Here is a 24,920-nt window from a genome sequence, read left to right on the forward strand (position 1 = left end):
TCGATGAAATCACTGAGCACTTTAAAGAGCTCTTTGGAAGAATTGCATGCGGACAAAACTCCTTCAGGTTTTCCTCATCTGAGCATGATATTCAAATAACGCCAACTTAAAGGCTGTTTTGTCATTTAGAGTTTTTGACTGGGGCCAGCATCTTTACAACATTTTGCATCCTGCCTTTAACGAATGTAGTTCACAGGAAAACCAGGGGGCATGTGGTCTGGAGGAGGTCCTTTGAATGAATGAATGAATGAATGAAACGGTTCTTGTCACGCGCAGACTTAGCCCAATGGGCGTCAAGGCGCCTAAATCAAATATAGAAGCCCAGACCTCCTCTCTGCAGCATTCTCTCATTAGTAGGCACTCCTAAACAAGTAAGTTTTAAGAGCCCTTTTGAATAACTCTAAGGAAGGAAGAGTTTTTATATCAATAGGAATAGAATTCCAGAGCCGAGGGGCACCCACGGAGAAAGCCTTGGCTCCCCATCTAGCAAGCTTGACCCGGGGCACAACAAGTTGACAAAGTCCCGCGGAGCGAAGACCTCTTGTGGGAACATACCGCTTAATCAGAGAGCCAATAGCACTCGAGGAACCTTCTGTCAGCGCTCTGTAAGCCAAACACAGAATTTTAAAGGAAATTCTGTGTTGGACAGGAAGCCAGTGAAGTTCTTTCCTAGCCGCAGTGGCAGAAGAGGTTTTCGGAAGAGCCAGAACAAAGCGCGCTGCAGCATTCAGAACAATCTGCAGGCGATGTAAAAGACTCTTATTGACTTCCATATACAGAGAGTTGCAATAGTCTAGCCTCGAGCCCACCAGGGCGACTGCAACCTGTTTGCGCGCCTGGGGGGAGAGATACCCGCGGATTCTGTTCAGTATCCTAATCACACCCCAGCAGGTGGCCATGGTCCTGTTGACTTGAAGGGATAGAGAGAGCGAGGTGTCAAATATTACACCAAGGTTTCTGGCAGATTGGGAGGGAGTGGGGCAGATGCCCAGAGAAGGTGGCCACCACTCACTCGACCAAACATCTTGGTCCTTCCCAAAAATCAACACCTCAATAGTTTTATGGGCAGAATGTTTTCAAATGCAGTAGACAGGGCACGGCAGGGCCTTTGGTGCAACTTTGGCACGCCCACTGCGCTTCGTTGCACATCTGCGTGGTCATCTACCTGAAACAGGTGCAGGCAAGATGAGCACTAGACAGCAAACCCTGCAAGAAATTAATGCAGCCAATCAGAAAAGACGCTTCCAGCCGCCTTTTCCTGCACAATCAGTAAAACGGCAGCGGACCGAACAGCACTACTGCACTTTGTTAAGAAAGAAATTCAATAAGCAAGCAGAATCTGCCCATAAAACATAAAAGTTAAAAACACGGCATTGAAAAGGAGTAAAATGCAGGAACACTTGTTTTCTTACGCACAGAATCTCCTTGTAAAGATTTGTTATGATAAAGTCCACATTTGTAAAGCGCACAATCACCCGTAAGGGTCTCTAGGCGCTGGGGGCCGTCGGGAAGATTAAGCGAGCTATTGCCCAGAGTCACATGGTGCTGGGCTAACCTGCCGCCGGAGCCGGGGATCGAACCGTGGTCCCCAGATTCCAGCGTCAGTCGCCCTGGCCGCGGCGCCACACCTCTCCCCTAGCATGATACTTTGCTATTAACTTGCAGTTACATAACGATGGACCTGTAAATTAAGGAAAAAGTATGGTCCTGGATGTTGTGCAAATACAAACGGCCCAGTAGAAACATATAGGTACTGTGCCCTTGTGGGAAAAAAGTGGTGGAAGGGATAAGGAGTGGTGCAGAGCAACGGCTGAGTGGGGAAGCAAGCATCGCGCAGCTGCCAAAACCAATGTTAAACAAGCATTGGCATAGCCAATAGGTCTCGCCTTTGGGACCTTTGTAAGTTTTTGTCCACAGCGATTGGCTTTTGCAATGTTTTTAAGCTGTGTTGAAGCGCTCTATAGCACCACTCTACAGTTAACTCTAGAGCACCACTCTACAGTTACTCCACGGTACCACTCCACGGCACCACCACATGGCTGGGGCAATGTCACTGACTTCAGCACTGAAGCAGAGCACGCCCTGGAGCCATTCTATGGTGTTAGGTAGGGCTGAGGCAGAGTCCCTGACTTCAACGCTGAAGCAGAGCGCACCCTGGAGCCATTCTATAGTGTTAGGTAGGGCTGGGGCAGAGTCACTGACTGCAGCGCTGAAGCAGAGCATGCCCTGGAGCCATTCCACTGTGTTTTCAGCAACTGTGTACCACAGATACACAAATAGGTATGGCAAAACTTCCCAGTGAGGAGGGCTTCAAATTGTAAAAATAAAAACGGCTGTACGAATTAAAGGACTACATAAACGTTTGGGAACGCTTTACATAAGCACCAGTTATGTTACAACTACATATTTATTACTTGGTAGGTACAGCAAGGTTTATAAAGTTGCCCGCAACAACAAACAGCTGAGTAACAGCACAGTGCGCAAGAAAAGCCAGTAGAGGGTAGGGCTGGGGCACAGTCACTGATTTCAGCGCTGAAGCAGGGCACACCCTGGAGCCATTCTATGGTGTTACATAGGCCTGGGGCAGAGTCACTGACTTCAGCGCTGAAGCAGCGGGCGCTCTGGAGCCATTCCACGGTGTTTTCAGCAACTGTGCACCAGAGGGCCTCAAATATGTATGGCAAAACTTCCCCGTGAGGAGGGCTTCAAATTGTAAAAATAAAAGCTGCTGTACAAATTAAAGAACTACATAAACGTTTGGGACCACTTTACATGAGCACCAGTTATGTTACACCAACATATTTATTACTTGGTAGGTACGGCAAGATTTAGAAAGTTGCCACAGAAAGCTGACTCAAGTAGACTGGGAAGCTGAAAGCACAGGAGTGAGGACAGGGGAGGACCCATTAGGAGGACAAAGTACAAAGAGACGGCAACAAAGTGAAAGCACTCGTGCATGTACAGCATCTACCTTGCAGCGCCATCTTTTTCCAATTAGCAAGTGCAGCGCGGCACGGGCATGATAATTGGAAACAGATGGCGAAGCTGTTCGCAACCGCAAGGTGGATGCCGTACATGCACCAGCGCTCACTGGAAACCATGCTGTACATGGAAGAGTTTTCAAAAAAGTGCAGACCGATTACAAGAGGTCACTCCTAAGCAGCGCTTGCACACTGAAAGTGAAAGCACTCGTGCATGTACAGCATCAACCTTGCAGCGCCATCTGTTTCCAATTAACAAGCGCAGCGCGGGCACAATAATTGGAAACAGATGGCGAAGCTGCTCGCTCCTGCAAGGTGGATGCCGTACATGCACCAGCGCTCATTGGAAACGCACAAGCTTTCCAAAAAGTGCAGGCCGATTACAAGAGGTCACTCCTAAGCAGCGATTGTACGCTGATTAGGCGAGACCTAAAAACTGACAAGCTGGAGCAGGAAGATAAGGGGAAGAAGAGAAACGGTTGGGGAGTAGAGAGCAGACAAGTCTGAGAGTGAGGAAAGTTCTGAACTCACTAATACAGTAATTAAGATCAATTTAAGCATTTTTATTAATAAGCTTTTGCTTTTTCTCTTGAATCAAGCTGCCAGTGCAAAAAAACTGAACGTAAGAATGCCTTCAGAAGGCCAAATAAAAGAATGGGTCAACACCAATAATTAAATAGGCATTTAATGCCATAATGCCTTTGAGAAAGAGGCAAATACATAGTGGAACATTTTTATTAATTATTTTTAATGCCTTCAGTGAGATTTACAATACTCATCCATCTTATAAAGTACACTGATAATAGATGTTAATATTGCATGATAGAACCAAACTAATGTTAGCAACCTTAGGATGAAGAAAAGTGATATGAGCTTCACCAGGAGTTTAAACTTTGAACTGCAAGGTGCCAAATAATTTTATACTGCAATCTTGCTTTCTCACAGAGTGACCGCACTATAGATTATTGGCCTTCATCCTGCATTCTATTTGGGCATGCAGCATCGATTCCAGCAGCGCTTACCTGTATTCTCTGGCATGGAGGCCTGATCTGTATTCCTCTCCTTTTTGAAGATAACATTACCAAACTGCAGCACTGAAGAAACAACTTTCAGCATTGCTGAAATAATGAAAACACAAATTCATTATGGCAATGCAACTGTTTCTAAAATACTTCACTAATATAGATAGAACAATGCCCTACTGTTCTTCCCAGTGCAAATTAATCAAATAATAATCACAGTAAATATGCCAGCATAAGACACACCTCAGCCAGAAAGTAGTTTCTAGTCACACACTGTTAGTCAACTACTATTCAAAATCTTTACAAACAGAACTTCCCCAAGCCAGATTTCTTTTTTTTCGAACCTAAAACACAACCAGCTTGGGAAGATGTAATACTCAGTTTTGTTGTTGGTGTACTTTATAAAGGAGATCTGTTCAAAAGATGCCTACATTCATGGTAGCATTTTTCCTGGGTTTATATTTTTGTGGAAAATAATGACAAATTATGATTTTTATATTCGATCCAATAAACAAATGCTGAATTAACATTATGGCAGTTGAAAGGAGTTTAAAATGATGAAAAGAAGTGAGCTTATTAGTGTAATTTAGTTCTGCCACATTTATACGAAAATGCCACATTGGATAACATAGAGGATGTTCTGATGCTGTTCTGCCATTCACTCCTGCCCTTTCCCTTCCCATCCCCTGCACATTACATCTCTACACAAGCGAAGATAAGCTGATATAATTGTAAGTGAGTGAGAGTGTGTTGTACGAACTTCATAATGCTCCTAACTGTAGCAGTTTTCAAGGCCCTACCGCTGTAGATCCATTGATGGGCCTAGTATTATTAATTGATGTACAACATCATTGTTGAAATATTTCATACTACTTTGGACATCTTCAGATGTAATCACACAGGAAATCCTTGATGCTTTCTTAAAATATGTTAGTGCTTATGTACTTAATAGTGGCATTTACATTTCTGATTTGAAGAAAGAGTTGTTACTTGAGATCATACCACAATGATTCTGGGTTGATCTTTAGGTTTGCCCAAATTTGGAAGTATTTCTCCCGAAACCAATCGAATTGTTACTCTCATCTTAAATACCAGAAGAATGTAAAAAATGATAAGACATTACCAATAAGCCATCACCAGGCGCTTTCTTTCAGGCACACAATGATCAAAATATAAGAACTCGCTTCAGTATAGGAAGGCAGTGGAGTTCATTTAACACACCAAAGACACCAACAGATCGACTGACAGCTTTGGTTGTAAACTAAAGGCTCAGTAATGAAAAGTGTAAAGCTGTTAAGAATGACGGCCTAGAAAATCTGCTCCCACTGATGTAAAAGGGATGGTCAACATATAGGAACAGCCATTTTCAAGTAATGATGAACTCATCAGCTAACGAACAAGTTACTTACCTTCTGTAACAATGTATCTGTAAGAGACATATGTAGTTATAGATTCCTTACCTTAGAATTACCCTCAGGCGTCAGACTGGATCCGGAGATATGTTTTCGTAGCAGTACCCATGCGCGCCGGTAGGTGGCGTTGTAATGTAATGTAATGTAAAGTAATGTAAAGGCACATTTTTATAGCGCGGCTATCACTCCAGGGAGCATCTTGGCGCTGGTACCGTTGCCAGTTGGAGTGAGGCCGGCTGACTGTTGTGTTTTGGGAGATCCTGCACAATTACACTAAGGCTTTACTGGCGGTATCAGTAAGTCTGAAAATCCAGGTTTTCAAGGCTTTCCTAAACTGGATCTCTGAGGGGATTTGACGAAGCTGAAGTGGGAGCTTATTCCATGCCCTGGATCCCAATACAGCGAGGGATTTTCCCCCCTTGGTGGCAAGCCTGCAACTTGGGATCCGCAATAAATTCTGATTAGATGACCTGAGGCTCCGAACTGGTGAGTAACGTCTAAAGCCGTTTGACAGGTACTTGGGTCCTTGTAGATGGAAGGCCCTAAAAGTGATGACCAGTATTTTAAATAAAATACGCTTATGTATTGGCAGCCAATGAAGGGCACTGAGTGCGGCCGAGGCAGATGACTTCCTCGGCCAACCAAGGACCAGGCGGGCGACTGCATGTTGGACCATCTGCAGCCTGTGGAGTACAGATTTCTTTGCTCCCGCATACAGGCTGTTGCAGTAATCCAGTCTTGATGTTATAAGTGCAACCGCCACCATTTGCCTTGCTGTCAGGGGGAGGAGGTCGAAGAATTTTCCATGGCCTCTAATAATATTAACCCATCGAGAGATGGTACGTTTGTGCACTGCCCAACCTTTCTTGGCGCCCACATAGCCCACGAAGAGTTGATCGTCCACCCGGAAGTCTTTAGTGCGGCAAAAGTAGGACAGCGCACGTTGAGTCCAGATGTTGGAGTCTCTCCTCCTCCTTGGAGGGCTGCGGGGGAGGGCAGAATGTAGGCAATGTGATGGTCTGACCTAGTTGGAAAGAAGTAACAACTTTGGACAGAAAAGAGGGCCTAGTACGAAGGGCCACTTTGTCCAGATAGACAGCAAGAAAGGGAGGTTTGGAAGATAGAGCCTGAAGCTCACTCACCCTGCGAGTAGAGGTAATGACAAGCAGGAAAGCAAACTTTAAAGTAAGGAGACGAAGAGGACAATTATGTAGTGGCTCAAAGGGAGCACACATAAGATAAGTAAGGACAAGATTCAAATCCCACTGGGGCATTGCGAAAGGAGAAGTAGGAAAGAGATGAGTAATGTCTTTCAGAAATCTGTTTACAATAGGGACCTTGAAAAGAGAAGGCTGATTAGGAAGGCGAAGTAATGCCGAAATGGCCAAAAGATAGACTTTAAGGGTGCCCAGAGCAGAGCCCTGCTGGGCCAAAGAGAAAGAAGAGGAGAACCTCTGAAAGAGGGGCAGAAAGGGGATCTAGAGCAATGTCTGTGCACCATGCTACAAACTTGTTCCATCTACAGGAGTATACCGTTTTAGTGGAGGGACGCCTGGCTTCAAAGATAACATTACAGACTTCGGGAGGAAAGTCGAAAGCTGTCAACTGTCGACGCTCAGTCTCCTCGCAAGGAGGTGGAGGCTGGAGAGGTTTGGGTGGAGGACTGTCCCCTGCTGCTGCAACAGAAGATCTTCCCGAAGAGGCAGTCTGTATGGAGGATCGATGGCCATGCTTAAGAGCTCGGTGTACCAGACTCTTCGTGCCCACTCCGGAGCCACAAGAATGACTTGGGCCCAGTCGTGATTGATCTTCTTCAGCACTCTGGGTAGAAGTGGTACAAGCAGAATGGCGTACAGGAGGCTGCAATTCCACTTGCGACTAAAACCGTTGCCGAGCGAGTGCTGACACTGCACGTTCTCTTCGGTGGTGAATAGATCTAACCAAAGCTCTCCCCACTGCTGTAAGAGACCTTGCACCACCTCCGAGTGAAGACACCATTTGTGACCCATCATGCACCGGCGGCTGAGTTTGTACGCCCTGGAGTTCAGGAACCTGCCAGGTGTTGAACCACCAGGGATATGCCCTGATGTTCCAGCCATGTCCAAAGGCGGAGAGCCTCTTGACATAGGGTCCACAACCCCACCCAACCCTGTTTGTTGCAGTATCACATGGCGGTGGTGTTGTACGTGAACACCTGCACTACTCTTCCCTTGATAGAAGGATCGCCTGGAGCTCCAGAAGGCTGATGTGGAGCCTGGACTCCACCGGAGACCAGAGACCCCTGATCTCCGCCTCTCCCATGCGGCTGCCCCATACCAGGAGTGACGCATCTGTCACCAATGTGTAATCTGATTGGGGAAGGGAGAGGGATCTGCAGTTGACCCAAGCCTGGTTTGTGAGCCATCACTGCAACTCCTCCGAGATCTGGACGAGATTGGAAAGATTCCCCTGATGCTGCGCCCACTGGAACTTCAGGTCCCACTGCAGAGCCCGCATATGCCATCTGGCATGATCCACCAGAAGAATGTAGAAAGCCATGAGGCCCAGCAGCCTCAGGGTCATTCTCACCGAAATCCGGAATAGAGGCTGAAATATTGGTTTCATAGCCCGAATATCCCAGACTAGTAGGTCGGGAGGATACGCTAGAAACTGCACTATATCCAGAACTGCTCTGAGGAAAAGGAGCATCTGAGAGGAAATCAGGTGCGACTTCGGCACGTTGATAGTGAACCCCAGCGTATGCAGGAGGTCCACCGTAGTCTGGAGATGGGAGACGACAGCCTGGGACTAGCCTGCCTTCAACAGCCAGTCGTCGAGATAGGGGAATACTGGAACCCCTGATCTGCGCAGATGAGCTGCGACCACCGCCATCACTTTCATGAACACTTTAGGGGTGCTGATAAGGCCAAAGGTGAGCACAGTAAACTGAAAATGCTCGTGGCCTACAGTGAACCGTAGGTAACGCCTGTGGGCTGGCAGGACCGGATCTGAAAATAGCCCAACGCCACCATCCAGTCTCCTGGACCGAGGGCAGAAAGGATCTGAGCCAACGTGAGCATTTTGAACTTCTCCTTCCGGAGAGAGCGGTTGAGGGCCCTGAAATCTAAGATAGGATGAAGGCCTTTGGCCTTTGCCATTCTTGGGTACCAGAAAGTAGTGGGAATAGCAAGCACGACCTACTTCTGGCACAGAGACCCATTCGATAGCTCCCTAGGCCAAGAGATCCGTAAATTCCTGGTGGAGAAGGGCCAATTGATCCTCCGGCATTCGATGGATTGCTGGTGGCATGGAGGGAGGGGTAGTCTCAAAGGGGAAGGGGTAGCCCCTTCGAACTATCTGTAAAACCCACCCGTCTGACGTGATGTTTAGCCAAACCCTGCCGCCCACTGGCTTCTGGTGGCCCTGAAAGGTCAGACTAGAAAGCTTTGGAGGCTGCTGCAGGGGGGTATGGGTGGACTGGCCCGCCTGCCGGCCCCCAGGACCACGTAGCTGGGTCCTACGTCCTCTGTCACGCATAGACTGGGTAGATTGCGTGACCCTGTGGCTCCTTTGCGTGGAACGTGGTGGGGCACCCCTTCCGTAGCCAAGAAAGTCAGACTGTTTGGTGCGAGAGGTTGCTGTGAGGCCCAAGGATCTGGCTGTAGCCCTAGAATCCTTGAAGAGCTCGAGTGCTGAGTCCGCCTTGTCACTAAACAGGCGACGGCCATCAAAGGTCATGTCCGGAAGGGTGGATTGGACATACCCTGAAAAAAGAGACATCCTCAATCAGGCATAGCGTTTCAGACGTGGAAACTATTCTGCCCAGAGAGTCGGCGGTATCCAGCCCACACCAGTTGGTGAACTTCGCTGCATCTCGACTCTCAGCAACTGCGCGGGTGAGCATGACCCGAGCCTCCTACGGGCACTGTGGCAGCACTTGCGCAACCGTATCCCACACTGTATGGGTATAAAGGCCCAAGAGGCATGCAGTGTTCATCGATCGCAGCCCTAAGCTGGCGGAAGAAAACATCCTCCCAAGGTGATTCAGCTTCTTGAATTCCCTATTTGGGGAGCAGTAGGGAATGCGCCTTTCGACGATGAGGCTTAGACCACCAAGCTCTCGGGGGTGTGGTGTTGGGAGAGGAAATGGGTCGCCCGGGGCCAGGCAGTGGTGTCGGGCAATCATACAGTCCACAGGAGCCCCTGTGCTGGGCTTGGAACAAAGTGCTCAGAAGGAGGTCGGTAAGGGCTTCATTAAAAGGCAGCAGGGGCTTCGTAGAGGCAGCTGCCGGCAGAAGCTCCTCTGTCAGGAGGCAAGTCCTGACTGCCACCGTAGGAAGCTCTAGGCCCAAGGCCTCAGTGCCCTAAGCAACACCACAGCGTATGAAACATTTGAGCAAATTCTCCTTACAGAGACTTTTTAGTCCTATTAGACAAACCTGTGAAACATCAGCATACCAGACAAATTATGCAGAGACAAATTTATGAAACTGACATTTCTATGGCTTCAGCTTTTCAAGAATTCTTAAATGAAATATACTAGGGTTCCTCTCACCTATGCATGGCAGACCAGAATTCATTTACACGTGCCTTATTGCGTCCCAAGGTAGACTGCTCAGAGACTGTTCGAATACAGACAGAAAACTATATTCAAAAAGCCTTTTAAACTGCCTGCACTAAATTAACTCCTCAAGCTCAGCAAATATGTCTGCCCAGTGGATACATATATAAGAATAATTCTGATTACTAGTCTTGCATGGATATTTGTATTTATGTCATCATCTAGGCTGTGGATAACTCACATTTTTCTAACGCTCCCAGGACAATGTTACATGTTAACTGAAAGCATATTAGACCGTTTTGGTTTTCAAGAGTTATCTGAACTGGACTGGAGATGTCACAAGATGGCCGCCTGGTAGGAGCCAGCCACCGGAGCTCCCAGGGCTGAGGATAATACCTGCAGGAATTATCCCAGATAGCACGATCGCCATCGGGAGAAAAACGAGTAACTGGATTATCTAAGAGTAACTGGTGCAACTAAAAGTAACTGGATTGTAAACTGCCACTACTTCTCACCTTCCTGAGCTGTGACTGGACTGGACGCCGGAGCGGTTGGCGGAGCCCTGGACTGCGGGGCACCCACGGTCCTCACCGGAGCTGGGGCGGAGCCCTGGACTGCGGGGCACCTACGGTCCTCACCGGAGCTGTGGCGGAGCCCTGGTCAAGGGGCGCGAACCTGCTGGGGACACGGGCGTCACAAGGATATCTTTAAAGACGTCCGGCAGGTGAGAGGGGCTGGAGCAGGGCATCATCGGAGGGTCCTCCTGCCTCTTGCCTGCACCGGACGACAGATCCCAGGGCGGGACGGTCTGCCGCAGTCCCCGACGGGACGAGACTGGCTCCGCTCGGGAGGTCGCTCCTGGAAGGACACGCTCACAGGGAGCGCCGCGCTTGGAGTACTGACCGCCTGGAGTACTGACACCCCCAGTCGCCCCCCCATGCCTCGGGATGCGAGCGGGAGCGGAGCTGCGACGGGTCCAGGGACACTGTGATCGGCCACCAGTCTTCCGACAGGAGGCTGTGCACAGAGGGCTGCTCTCCCTGCACCTTTGTCGGCCCCCTCTCATGCGACCCGGATTTCCAAGGGTGCTGTCGATTTTCCCCGGCTGGGGTGCATCGCCATTGTCCCCCTTTGTGCAAAATGGCGGGGGCCATAAAAGGATCAACTATCCAGCAATAAATCATACCACCGCCCCTAACTCGAGGATGCATTCCAACGAGTTCAAGGGGTATTAAAAGGAGATAAGGCTCTTCCTCCCTCCAAGCTGCAACCAGGAAGCAGAGACACAGAAACAGGACTATCTCGCCCTCAGCAAAATGGGAAAGGGACATAGGACTAACAATACTGCCTTATAGTCTATTCTGGCAGACATCTTGAACAGCAGCAGGAAAAAGTGTTCAAGGGGCACCATAAAGAAGTTAAGTCTCGCTCCTCCCCCCAAGCAGCAACCAGGAAGTAGCAACACTGAAATAAGACTAACTCGCCCTCAGCAGAAAGGGAAAATGGTCATCCCGAACATTGACAATAACTGACAAAGGACTAACACTGCTGTCTGACTACATACTATTGCGGCAACCATCCTGAACAACTTGCTGAACTGCAGTAATTGCCAAAAAAAAGGTATTTACATCACCACACACTCGAGTACATTGTTTACCTTTCACATATCTATGTACCTACACCTCCGGGTGATAGAGTCCATACCTTTACTGCAGTATTACACTCCCACGTGTACCTGGATATATCCACCTACACTTAATTCACGCTGCACCTATTGCACCTATCTCACGATGCTCACTAGCGTCACCTGACGCTTTAAATTGCAGTGGACATATGTTTTTGCCACAATATTTCAGCAGTAATATACGCATAGCTGATTGTTTATATATATAGTTATATACCTATGTATGCTGCTCCCTTTGCCTTCTATGCCTATAATGCACCTAGTTGCTAATACATATTGAGCTCACTCACTAGTGCCTCCTCTGTCCCTGTAACACATGGTCTGCAGCTATCTCATGTGACCCATGTAACATACTGTCCCACTAGTGCCCTTTCTGACACCTGTAACATATGGTCGGCAGTCGCCTCTTTTGACCTATGTAACATACCGTATACAGGCATTGGTATTTTGTTTGCATCCATCTGCGATCCTGCACATCTCCCCTGCTTAATCTCCCACACCCACCCTGCACCTTCCTAACATGGATCACTGCGGCAATCACACATTTAAAATAATCTACCCACCCGCACTCACAAAAAAAGCTGCTAAACGCTTTAAACACAACCTCCTGAGGTCCCACCCTGAAAGACCCTTTGCCGACACCTACTTCTCTCCGGCTAAGGGATCCCTGAACACCGATATCATCTTCCACACCGCACGTAGAGCTCAATGGAGAAAAACCTTCCAGGCCTTGCTCAACGTCTCCACCATCAGGAAATCCGCTCATGGACTATCACTCTTCATCGCTCCATCCAATCGCTTCCCTGGCAGTACAGCCATTACCATTTACAATAACGGGATTGTTCTAATTCAAGCCACAGACAGGAACCTGGAACTACTAGACGACCTGTTCCCCACTTTCAAAGAGCACCTCTCAAATCGGCGGCCCTCCACGCATACCCCAATACAACTGAACCAGAGCCCCTCACGTCCAACTAACGTCTCAGAACGACCCACCGCCTCTGACCCTCACAACGCGACTCTATGTCCTCCCAACTACCCCTCCAATCTCCCCACCCCCGCCACCCCCCACACCCGCGCCGCACCTAGCTCCCCCACCCGTGTCCTCTCTCCCCCCACTCCCTGCGCCCCCCCTCCTGGCCCCCACTCCTCCCTCATCACCCCCCACCCTACTCTTTGCACTCAAACAACTCGTGTCAGACACACCTCCTTCAACATCTCCCCACTCACTCCCTGCACTCCCGCCACCCCTAGCCCGCACTCCTCACTCAACGGCGCCCCTTCCAGTTTCTGCACTCATCGCACTCCAGACCTACACCCCTCCCTCAACATCTCCCCCCCACCTCCACCCAAAGAAATACTGACATACACCCCTCCCTCGACATCTCCCCCCTCACTCCCTGCACTCCCGACACTCCGAGCCCCCACTCCTCACTCAACGGCGCCCCTTCCAGTCTCTGCACGCAACGCACTCCAGACCTACACCCCTCCCTCAACATCTCCCCCTCCACCCCCACCCAAAGAAATACTGACATACACCCCTCCCTCGACATCGCCCCCCTCATTCCATGCACTCCCGACACTCCGAGCCTCCACTCCCCCCTCATCAGCGCCCCCCGTATGCCCGACACTCAACCCAGGCCAGACATACACCCCACCCTTAACATATCCCCTCCCGCCACTCTAAGTCTCCACCCTTCCCTCAACAGTCCACTCCCTCCCACCCTTAGCCCTCCCTCCACTCCTGGTACCCACTCCCCCCTCAACATCTGTCCCCCCACTCTCACCCCCCAGCACTACACTTGCCCCCCCACAACGACCAGTCTCCACTCGTCCCGCATCTGCCTCACCCCACCTGTCGCTGATTACCCTGCCAATAACTCTAACCCCACTCCCAACGTCACGCTGGATATAATTATGACCGCCCTCCTCCAAGTGAAAGAAGAGCTTCACTCGCTCAAAGAATTACTCCTCCCGCACCCCTCCCGCACGACCACATGTAAACGAATGTACAACACCCCCCCACATCTTAGGCACCCCTTACATGGGATTTCTATCCCCTCTCGCAATACCTCCAACAGGCCTAAGCGCACTATCAAGACACTTCCGAACCACCCCTCACATTGGACATCTATCCCCTCTCGCAATACCGCCAACCGCCCCCAGCGCGCTATCAAGACTCTCTCGGACTGCGACATACAAACCCTACTCAGCACATATGTCCCGGCAACCCAAAAGAGCTTAGCCACCACGCACATGTCCATTTCTACGATTCTCTCCAACCCCAGTAGGCACCCCACGTATAGCAACAGAGGCTCTGTTCCCAACAACCTCACCAAAGTCCCTCTCACTACGGAACCCTCCACCTCCCCCTGCACCCCCAGTCTCAAATGCACACTTCTCAACTGTAGGTCGGCCCAAAAACACTCGATGGAGGTCGCTGACCTCATCCGGTCTAGGAACCTTGACCTGGCCATACTAACTGAAACATGGTTAACTGAATCCTCCAGTCCTATCATGGACATCCTAGTCCCCCCCAACTACCACATCACTAGACTTGACAGGCCCAACAAGACAGGTGGCGGAATCGCCTGCATTTACAAGAGCAACCTCTCTATTAATAAAGTCACCGCCCCTTCTCTTACCTCCTGTGAATACTTCTGCCTTGATGTCACCAGTGAGAATAAACCTGTATGCTCGTTACACATCATGTACCACCCCCCGGGGGTCAACCTCGTCTTCTCCCAACAACTCATGGACACAATATTAATCAACGCAGGACGGCTACACACACAAATTTACCTTGGTGACTACAATCTCCATTGGAATGATGGCAGTGACGCAGTAGTTAACAGCCTCAAAAGTTTCCTTACCGCATCTGACCTCACTCAAATTTGCAACACTCCGACACACGACAAAGGCTCGACCCTCGACCTGGTCATTTCCAAAGAAGGCACCACTCAACTCGACTCAATACAACCTTGTGACTGGTCAGACCACCATATTATAACATTCATCATCAAGGAAAAGGTAAAACTCATCCCGGTGCAATACGCCATGCCCAAAGTCTGGAAAAGAGACATGAGGAAACTCAATCCAAACTCTCTACCCCCCAACAGCTGCAATCTCCTACTCCCCCCTACCGACACCTCTGATGTGCTGGTCCTAACTGACCACTATCTCAACTCCATGGCCACAATAATCAATGAGGCCGCTCCAATGCAATTGAAAAGAGTTTCCACGAAGAAATCCAACCCCTGGTACAACGGGAGTCTCAATGAAGAGAGACGGGCTATGCGATCAGCAGAGCGTACCTGGAGATCAATTCCCTCGACATTGCATCTCAAAACTCTTAGGAAAAAGAGAAATGCATACTTCAGGAAAATAAAACGCTCAAAGTCAGAGTTCTTCAGAATCCAGCTAGACCAAGCTAAAAACCGTCCAAGTAAATTGTTCGAACTAATTCGATCTCAATCTAAGGAACAACCCCCAGCTGTCGACATTATCAGCACTACCCCTTCTTGTGAAGATTTCGCAGCTTTCTTCAACAATAAAACTGACAATATAAAGAGAGACCTCCGCAATGACGCAAGCCTGTACTCAATACCCAACTGCATAACACCCATTGAACTAAAAAACAATGCGACATGGTCATCCTTTGACACCTACTCTGAAGGAGAAATTGGCAGAATACTCAGCACTCTAAAACCATCCAATCACCTCACTGACCCTCTTCCTGCTAACGCCGTAAAAGACTTCATCCCTCTGCTACTCCCACTCTGGACTAAAATTATCAATAGCTCGCTACAACAAGGAACCATCCCGGACTCCCTCAAAGTTGGTCAAGTTACACCTTTACTGAAGAAACCAACAGCCGACCCCACCGATCTAAACAACTACCGTCCGATTACCAACATTCCCACTCTCGCCAAGCTGCTAGAAAAATGCGTCCAACTGCAAATGACAAAACACATAGAACAGTTTGATCTCCTCAACCCACACCAATCAGGCTTCAGAGCAGGGCACAGTACTGAAACCGCTATGACTCACATTATCGACGACGTCATCCAAATGTTAGATCAAAACAATACCTGCCTCCTCATCCTTCTTGATCTCTCCTCGGCATTCGACACAGTGAAACATGAGAGCTTACTCGAACTCCTAAAATCAAGAATGGGCCTATCTGGGACTGTGCTTCGCTGGTTCACTTCCTTTCTTCACAACAGGTCTCAAAAATTCAAGAGCAAAAACCTAATGTCTTCCCCAGTACCGGTATCGTTAGGCGTCCCTCAAGGATCATGCTTATCCCCTACTTTGTTCAACCTAGTTATGGAACCTCTCACCACTCTGTTACAAGCATCCAATGTACACTTTCACATGTACGCCGATGACACTCAAATATATCTCAAGTTACAATCCCCCAAAGACATCCTGAGTCTGAATTCAACGATCAGAAGCACCCAATCTTGGTTGGCTGACAACCACCTCAAACTCAATGCTATGAAGACGGAGTTCCTCCTAATCTCACCTCCCACGAAAATATCTTCCGCTCAAACATGGCTTAAGCACCTAACAGCACTCAATGTCCAACCGACCATCGTGGACTCAGCTAAATCCCTAGGCATAACACTAGACACAAACCTCAGCATGCAGCAGCATATCAGCAAGGCTACTAAGGGGGCGAACTTCCAAATAAACACCTTGAGAAAACTGAAACCCTTCCTCCCAGCAAAAGACTTCCAAACAGCAGTACAAGCTCTAGTCATCCCTCGCATAGACTATGGCAGCGTGGCCCTCTGCGGCCTCCCCCTAACGACAACTGCACCCCTAAGAGCGTCACTAAATGCGGCAGCAAGACTGATCACTGGATCAAAAAAGCATTCGCATATCTCTCCTGACTTCAAAGCCTTGAACTGGCTGCCTCTGGAAGCCAGAATTCAGCTGAAAATTGCCTGCATGACGCACAAGGCTATACACTTGAAATCACCCAGCTACCTCACTCATAAGTTGACAATCTCAGGTGGGTCCAGAACCACCAGGAGCACGAACAATCTTCTGCTGAAACCGCGAAGATTCCGGAAGGAAAAAACCTACAAACGCTCCTTCTCTGGTATGGCGCCCAGGATCTGGAACGCACTTCCTCCTGAAACAAGACTCATCTCTTCCTCCCTTCTTTTTAAGAAAGAAGTTAAAAGTATCCTTATGGCTAAATACACTTGAACAATTTCGCGTGTTTTACATTAAGAACAGTATTACCAGTCTGGCGCTATGATACTGCCTATATATTCCTATGCACGTGTTTATTTACAGCGAGTGGATGGCCGACGCTCCAATTTTGCCTGCTACCTCGTACCTGTACTATACGTTACATGAGTACTATGTTATATACTATATTGGTGCTATACGTTATATGAGTACTATGTTATATACTATATTGGTGCTATGTACATGAACATGGTGATGACTTACGCTCCAACTATGCCCGCTACCTCACACCTGTACTTTACGTTATATGGGTACTATGTTATATACTATACTGGTGCTATGTACATGAACCTGGTGATGACTTACGCTCCAACTATGCCTGCTACCTCATACCTGTACTATACGTTATATTGGTACTATGTTATATACTGTATTGGTACTATGTACATGATCATGTTGAGCTACCTCCCCACTATGCCCCCTTGTTCCCCTGCCCTCCACCTGCCTTTGTAAAGCGCTCTGTTATCTGCAAAGATCTTGTTCGCGCTATATAAAACTCTCAAAATAAATAAAATAAAATAAACTGGTGGTAATAAGATTATGTTCAGAATCAGGGGCGGAAGATGTTCCCAATTTCAAGTCCTGGACCCCAAGGATCTTCCACCATACTTTAGCGTCTAAAAGAAACTCTGTGGGATTAAATGGGCTGTCAAAGATCGTACACCCAAGGCAGGAGTACATCCATTTTTTGCAGGTAACCTGGAGCGTTGTACTTATTTACCTTGAATATTGTCTTAAACGTGATTCCGAGTTCAAACAGGAACCAAAAGGACAGCTTTCAGAGCTGTCTGAGTATGGTCCCATTTCCATACATGCAGACACATTCTGGCTCCATGATTTTGTCATTTCGGCAGTCTACTACCGTTTTATGGAGAGTTGTAGCAAATTTGCCTTTTTTCAGCATGGTTACTTCCAGATTTGACACCTATTTCTGGAGAAACATGATTGGCTGTTCTAGGACTCTGAGCACTTTACCACAGCTAACCAGCAGTAAAGTGCCTCTGATTCACCTCTTAATCATGTGCTCTGTATTAGGCCTATTTAACTTCCTTGGTCCATTGTAAACGGTGCCTTAAGTGCACCTATGGCGTGGAAAGTTAAATGCCATGTAGGCTACACTGTGCCTTTGCACCAGGCTTTTCCAACAAGTAGCTTGTGAGCTACTGGTAGCTCTTCAGCTACCTCTGAGTAACTCTCCTGTGCACAGCTAGCCTACTAAATTAGAAGCTTTTGCTTGTTTGAATACATGTATCCCAAAATGTAAAAGTGTGCTTTAGAAACGAACATGTATGTTCAGACATCTTAAGCAGATGTTGAAGAAATATGCTTAAATTTCCAAAATAACTTTAAGGCTGATAACTGAGTGATTAGTCATGTGGCATAGCGGAAATGTATAACTGTTATTACCTTTGTGCAAGGAGCACTGCAGCTATGGCTTCTATGTTTTATCCACTTAAAGGCAATCCACACTGGCGAACCTTTTTTGCATTACTGCTGGCAAATGCACCTGTTGAACTAAGGTGATCAATGCTGGATCTTGTGTATGTTGCCTACTAATGTAATCTCCTCTATTAAGGTCACTATTACAACAATATTAATATTGGTAGTTTGTGATTTTTATTGAACATAAGCAGCTCATATTACAGAAAAGGTATGAGACCCCTGATTTACACCATTCCAATACATGGCAAAAATACATTTCTCTAGAATGAATCTGTTGAGAACCAGAGACTGCATTTAGTACTGCAGATAGGCTACAAAAGCCTTTCAGAAATTCCTCAAGTTTTTACCAAAATTATTTTACAATTTAAAGAAAACAAGCAGTTCATCAATTGTATTCATAATTTCGTTCATTTGAAGTGACCAAAAGTAAAACACAAATTAAAGTAGACAGTTGACATGCAACTCAAATAGCTTTTCGCATAAGTCAAAATAAATGCATACATGTAATGTGTTCAATACATTTCACATTGAAAATGCATATTTCAAATCTCAAAAAATTCCCAATGCATTTCGGGTTCCTCAAGAACCCTTCTTCAGGGGATATGCTTAACGAAAGAGTTTTACAAAATGACGATAATTCCTCTCTGTTCACAGTCCAGATCAACAACACAAGGCATAAAAAATATGAATAATCAAACAGCTTCGATGGGAGGCAAGGAGTAGTTTCTGTCCTGTAACTCCAGTTCTGTAGTAGGGGTATCTCTGTTATAGTCATAATCTAGTGAATAGTCCCGCCCATGTGCGTGGACCCCGGAGCAATCAAAAATAATCTCTTACAGTGTCGAAAAATGCAGAATTGCACAGACACTTAAGAGAGAATTTAAAGACAGATAATGTAGCCCAAAAGGCTACACTGTCCAGTACTTCAACTAGAAATTCCACCATAAAAAATCCACAAAACAGCAAAGCCTGTACAGATTTCCCTTGCTTTCACAGCAAAATCCCTCAGGAATGATAGAGAGAAGAACCTGGACAGACAAGCCCCATAGGCTGCCATTATGTGGCTCAGAACAGGATACTGTGCCTTTAAGAGAACTTTCCAGAACTTCACAGTATCCCAGAATGCCTTGCAGGTCCCAGTTACTTTCAGTTCTTTTTGAAGGCGTAACACGCCAGACCTGTAGCATTCCTGATATGAAAAACTCTCTCCACCGGGGAGGAGGGCGGGCGCTTATGACTATAACAGAGATACCCCTACTACAGAACTGGAGTTACAGGACAGAAACTACTCCTTCTGTAGTAGGGGATCTCTGTGTATCGTCATAATCTAGTGAATAGAATGGCAAGCCCATCCCCACACCAAGCGGCGGTGGAGAAAGAGGAAATAACGCCACTAGTGTGCGAACAGATTCCGCAGCGAAGCCTGCCCAACCTGAGCGTCTGCCCTGGCATCAGCGTCCAGGCAGTAATGCTTAGCAAAGGTATGGACCGACTTCCAAGTGGCCGCCTTGCAGATCTCTGCAATGGGAACATTACGAAGCATAGCTGTCGTGGCAGCTTTGCCCCTGGTGGAATGAGCCTTAGGTTTGCCCCCTAAGGTCTTATTAGCTTTGTAGTAACACAATTGTATGCAGGACACAATCCACCTCGAGATGGACTGTTTAGAGGTAGCAAGACCTGTGCTGACTGATCCATAATTGATGAACAATTGGTCTGACCTACGAATATCTTTGGTTTTATCCAGATAAAACTTCAGCACACTCCTAACATCCAGGGAATGCAAAGACCTTTCCGCTGGAGATGAAGGATTCTGAAAGAACGTAGGTAAAGTTATAGTCTGGTTGATATGAAAATCAGAAATATCCGTGGGAAGAAACTTAGGGTGAGTACGCATAACAACCTTAGCAGCATGAAATACAGTATAAGGTTCTTGGCAACACAACGCCTGAATTTCACTCACCCTGCGGGCCGATGTAATGGCCACGAGGAACGCCGCCTTCCAGGACAGGTGCTGCAACGAAGCCTTATGAATAGGTTCAAAAGGCTCCTTCATCAACCTGGACAGCACCACATTCAAATCCCATGAAGGCGAAGGAAGCCTGACAGGAGGAAACACTTTCTTCAAGCCTTCCAGAAAGTCTTTAATCACAGGAATCTGGAAAAAGGAAGTCTGTGAAGGCCATTTCCTGTAGGCAGTCAAAGCAGCCAGATGAACCTTAACGGAATGGACATTAAGGCCAGACTGCGCCAGATGTAGTAGATATGGAAGGATGACATCCTCCTTGCATGTCGTAGGGTCATAGTTCTTAGACTTGCACCAGATGCAAAACCTCTTCCACTTGTAAGCATAAGAAGTCCTAGTGGAAGGTCGCTTAGCCTCCTTCAGTATGTCCATACAATCATCTGGGAGATTCAGATGGCCATATTGCACTATCTCAGGAGCCATGCCGCCAAACTCAAAGACGAGAGGTTGGGGTGCACCATCCGCCCCCCGAACTTCGTGAGAAGGTCCGGCCTGCACGGCAGCTTTATGTGAGGAAGGAGGGACCGGTGAAGCAGGTCCGTGAACCACCACTGTCTGGGCCATTCCGGGGCAATCAAAATATCATCCTCGCCCTGGATTGGGACAGCTTGATGAGAACCGTCGGAATCAGGGGAATGGGTGGAAAAGCGTACAGAAAGCTGTTCGACCAGTCGATCCATAACGCGTTCCCCAGCGTCCCCGGCTGGTAGTACCTGGAGGCGAAGTCTCTGCATTTGCTGTTGTCGGCGGTGGCGAACAGATCTACGTCTGGAGTTCCCCACCTTGCGAAGACTTCCCTAGTACTTCGTCGTTTATGACCCATTCGTGGTTTTCCTGAATCAGTCTGCTCAGTTCGTCTGCCTGAACATTCTGCACACCTGGCAGATGGGTGGCCGTTATCGACAGTCCTCGGGCCAGAAGCCAGTGCCAGATCGCCTGCGCCTCCTGCGACAGAGTGCGGGATCTCGAGCCCCCCTGCTTGTTGAGGTAATACATCGTAGTCGTGTTGTCCGTCTGTACAAGCAGAGAGTTGGTCTGAAAGGACGGATGAAAGGCCTTCAGTGCCAAGTGAACAGCTCTGAGTTCCAGGAAATTGATGTGGTACGTGGACTCCGTCGGGGACCACGTCCCTTGAATCTGTAGGTCTCCGGAATGTGCTCCCCAGCCCTGGAGAGAAGCATCCGTCACGATAGTCTGAGTGGGAATGTCCTTGTGGAAGGGAATCCCTCTGAGGAGATTCTCCGCTGAACACCACCACTTCAGAGACTGAAGAGCATGTAGAGACAGTCGTATCTTGTCGTCCCAAGATCCTCTCCTCTGGTCCCACTGATCTTCTGTGAGAAGTTGGCCTGATGTGCAGTGTTCACTATTCTAGTGATCACTATATATCAGTCCAAACAACCCTTATTGATGATTGGTTGTAAGTCAACCTTATAGACCAGCTATCCTAGTAGCATGGATACGAGCAGTCTAAGGCTAAGACTCTAGAGGGCGTGTTAAGCCAGCTGTTTTACCATCACATTACCCCTTGAACACCCAGTGAAAGGACACCACACAAGTGTTATGAAAATAAACAATGTATTTATTAGAATCACAACAACCCTGTACTCTTTATGAGGACAGGGTGCTAAGCACACAACAAAACTCTTATGAAAATACTTAAGTTAGCACGTTATACACAAATGCCCAAGGGGCACGAAAAACCATATACTCTAAAAGTGGAATGCGAAATTACTAGCAGGTAAGTACAGTACTAATAGGCTTTGGAATCGCTAGGACTTGACTATAGAATCGTTAGATTACTTCTAGGAGGCCTAGGGGACTCGGGTGCAGAGTGTGCACTCTCACGCGGGATGCGGGACAAAGTCTATGGAGGCTAGATTTCACAAAGTTAGTGTTCACGGGCGAACCCGGCCTGGTAGGGAGAAAACGACAGTGGATCCTGACCCTTGGATAGTGAGGCTATGCTGGGGCACCGAAATGCCGAAGTTACCTAGCCCAGGGGCTGCAGCTGCATAGGTCTGAAAAGACGTCGGGAATCTCGTTGCCGGACCAGGAGCCTGGAAGAAGGAAGTTGCTGGCAGGCGACCAGTGAAGAAAAGTTCGATGGATCCAAGCCTGGATCAAGGAAGAAGAAAACCTGAAAGCAGAGGGGACCAAGTTCTTGAATCACTAGCCAGTGATTAAGTGGGCACCAGGATGGCACCGGGCGAAGTCACCGCAGTCAGGTGAGTGGGCGCTGCTGGGCTCTGCAGTCTCTCGGACCAGGAGGCGTTGTCGGCGACCAGGATGGAGGTGCGAGCTGTCCCACGAAGGTTCTTGCTGTCGACGTCGCTGGACCCAGGATTGGGCAACAAGTCTTGGCAAATGCAAGGCCCACGCGGTGGACCTAAAATGGCGTCTTAACCGGACCAGGAGGGTCCAGGGTACTTCTCCGATGGAGGGAAGCAAGGGCCAGTCTGGAGCAACCAGACTAGCAGCAGTGTTGTCGTCGGGCGTCGTTTGGAAGGCCACAAGCCAGCGGGCTAGTAGCCAAACAACGCGATGAGCAGCAAAAAGCAGAAGGGCCCCACGCCGATCGTGGAGATGCTGGGGGGCTGCTCTTCGGTGCTGGAGCTGCTCAGGGTGGGGGCTTCTCGGACCCCAAAGCACTCACCAGGAAATTACTCGGTGGGCTTGCTGTGCAGAAGTCGTGCAGTCTTGGCGATGGCCGGTCCCTCGAGGTCTCGTCACACCCACGGTTCTCAGCTGTGCTGTAGAGGTGGGTAGAGGTCAGAGGTGCCAGGGAAGCCGGGTCTCGTCGAGCTGGGCAGTCGGATTCTGGAGGAAGGACGTGCAGCAGACCGCAGTGTTCTTAGATGGTGCCTGCGGATGCAGGGTGACTACTCCTTAGCCACAAGGGAGAATCTTGAGGAAGAAATCGTGAAGTCCTTTCGTGGAAAGTGGTATCTTGATTCCAAAGATGATCTAATTTGGAAGGGGGCCTGCTCCTACCTTTATCTGGGAAAAGGGGGCTGGCACGCGACTAAGTCCTGCCCTAGGGGTGGGACCAGGAGGGGGGTGGTTACACCCCTCTCCTTTGGCGGGCTTTCCCCAGGCCAGGGGCAGGAGTGCCCCTGGAACTGGTTTCAGCCGGCCTATGCACAGTGAGCACCGGGGTGCCACTTGCAGTCACCTTCCTCTGTAGCCCTGCCTACCTGGAATACACAAAACCCTGTCTGGGACGGTGCTGGCACCGCCCCTGGCAGGAAACCCTTTGTCCTTGCCTCCTGCTCTGGGAGGACTCCCAGCAGCAGGAGGGCAGACTTGTGTCTCGGTGGCAGCATCCATTTTGTGGAGCTGAGGCTATGTCTGACTTTAACCGGGGTTAGGGGTTACATACATGTCGTGTCCCTCTAGAAGGGTGGAATGCTAACCCCGTCGCCAGAATTGGCGAGGGGTTAGTAATCCAATTCGTATGACACCTTACTCGACATGTTTTGATAAAGCGATACCAGAGTTGGCATATAACCGCGAGGATTATAATGCACTTAAGAGTATATGGTATGCGATATCATGGAAACGGCTAAGGGATGGATCCCGAAAGCCGCAGACAGGCTCAGCTCATGCCAGAGCACCATCTCACACGATTCCAAGCACTCTGCCTTCAGGATTGTTAAGGCCTGCCATAGGAGTGACTGATAGGAGATCTGTGTGTCCATTTTTAGGGTTAGATATAGGTATACTATATCTAAAGCAAAGGGTGATTACACCACCTTGCCCCAGCTGTCAAGCAGCCAGTTGTGTCAGATTTGGATGGCCAGCCAGGGGTGGCATAATACATGCTGCAGCCCCTGGTAGGCCCTGGGTACACCTATGCCCTGGGTACCTAAGGTACACTGTACAGGGACTGATAAGGTGACTCAGTATCCAATTTAGATATGTACCTAAGGTACATGGAATCCATTTTACAGAGAGAGCAGTAGGCCTGGGGCCCTGAATAGCAGGGTCCCAGGTCAACTAAGTCAGAAAACCAGCAAAACACCAGGCAAAAAGTTGGGGGCAACCATAGTCAGGGATCTACCTTCCTACATAACCCCCCCCCAAACGAAAGGAGATAAGGCTAGCCTTGCCAGGTAAGCCTATATTGCCTGAGTGGCCATATAAGGAAGTACCAGCACTGGCATGGTTACCCCCTATCTCATGGTCCACTAAACAATCCCTCACCCTAAGGGTGTCTGAGGGTCTCCACCATAGGGAATCTCTACCTGTGGTGTGTTTTGGCAAAGTAAAAGGCTGGTGCTGAAATGGAGTACTGAAGTGAGGCTCCACTAATTTTGGGCTCAGCTTCCTCCAATCTCTTTCCACCATAGAGGCCTTTCTTTCCAAGACTGAGTTGTTTTGGGCTCTCAGGGTCAACCTCTGGCTACCTACAGCTGGAGGTTGGGTCCCTCTGTTTGGCTTACTGGAGGGACAGGTCAGGTTTGGGGCCCTCAGGTCCCAAGTTTGGCTGTGCCCAACAGTGTCCATCTGTGGGAGGTCCCTAACTAATCTTAAGGGGGATCCCTCAG

At 48.5% G+C, this 24,920-nt stretch overlaps 1 protein-coding gene across 6 annotated transcripts in view; it reads right to left on the reverse strand.

Annotated features, from left to right (window-relative positions):
* The window catches only part of MYH10 (myosin heavy chain 10), a 1,407,286-nt gene that overhangs the window by 1,031,707 nt on the left and 350,659 nt on the right, over nt 1-24,920 (reverse strand). For all 6 annotated transcript variants that reach the window (XM_078654665.1, XM_078654664.1, XM_078654663.1 and 3 more), the window contains one exon: nt 4,004-4,099. In XM_078654665.1, the coding sequence (XP_078510791.1) occupies nt 4,004-4,099 (96 nt within the window). The remainder of the gene's footprint in view (nt 1-4,003; nt 4,100-24,920) is intronic.

Source organism: Lissotriton helveticus, chromosome 7 (genome assembly GCF_964261635.1).
Source record: "Lissotriton helveticus chromosome 7, aLisHel1.1, whole genome shotgun sequence".
In the NCBI taxonomy this organism is placed as follows: domain Eukaryota; kingdom Metazoa; phylum Chordata; class Amphibia; order Caudata; family Salamandridae; genus Lissotriton; species Lissotriton helveticus.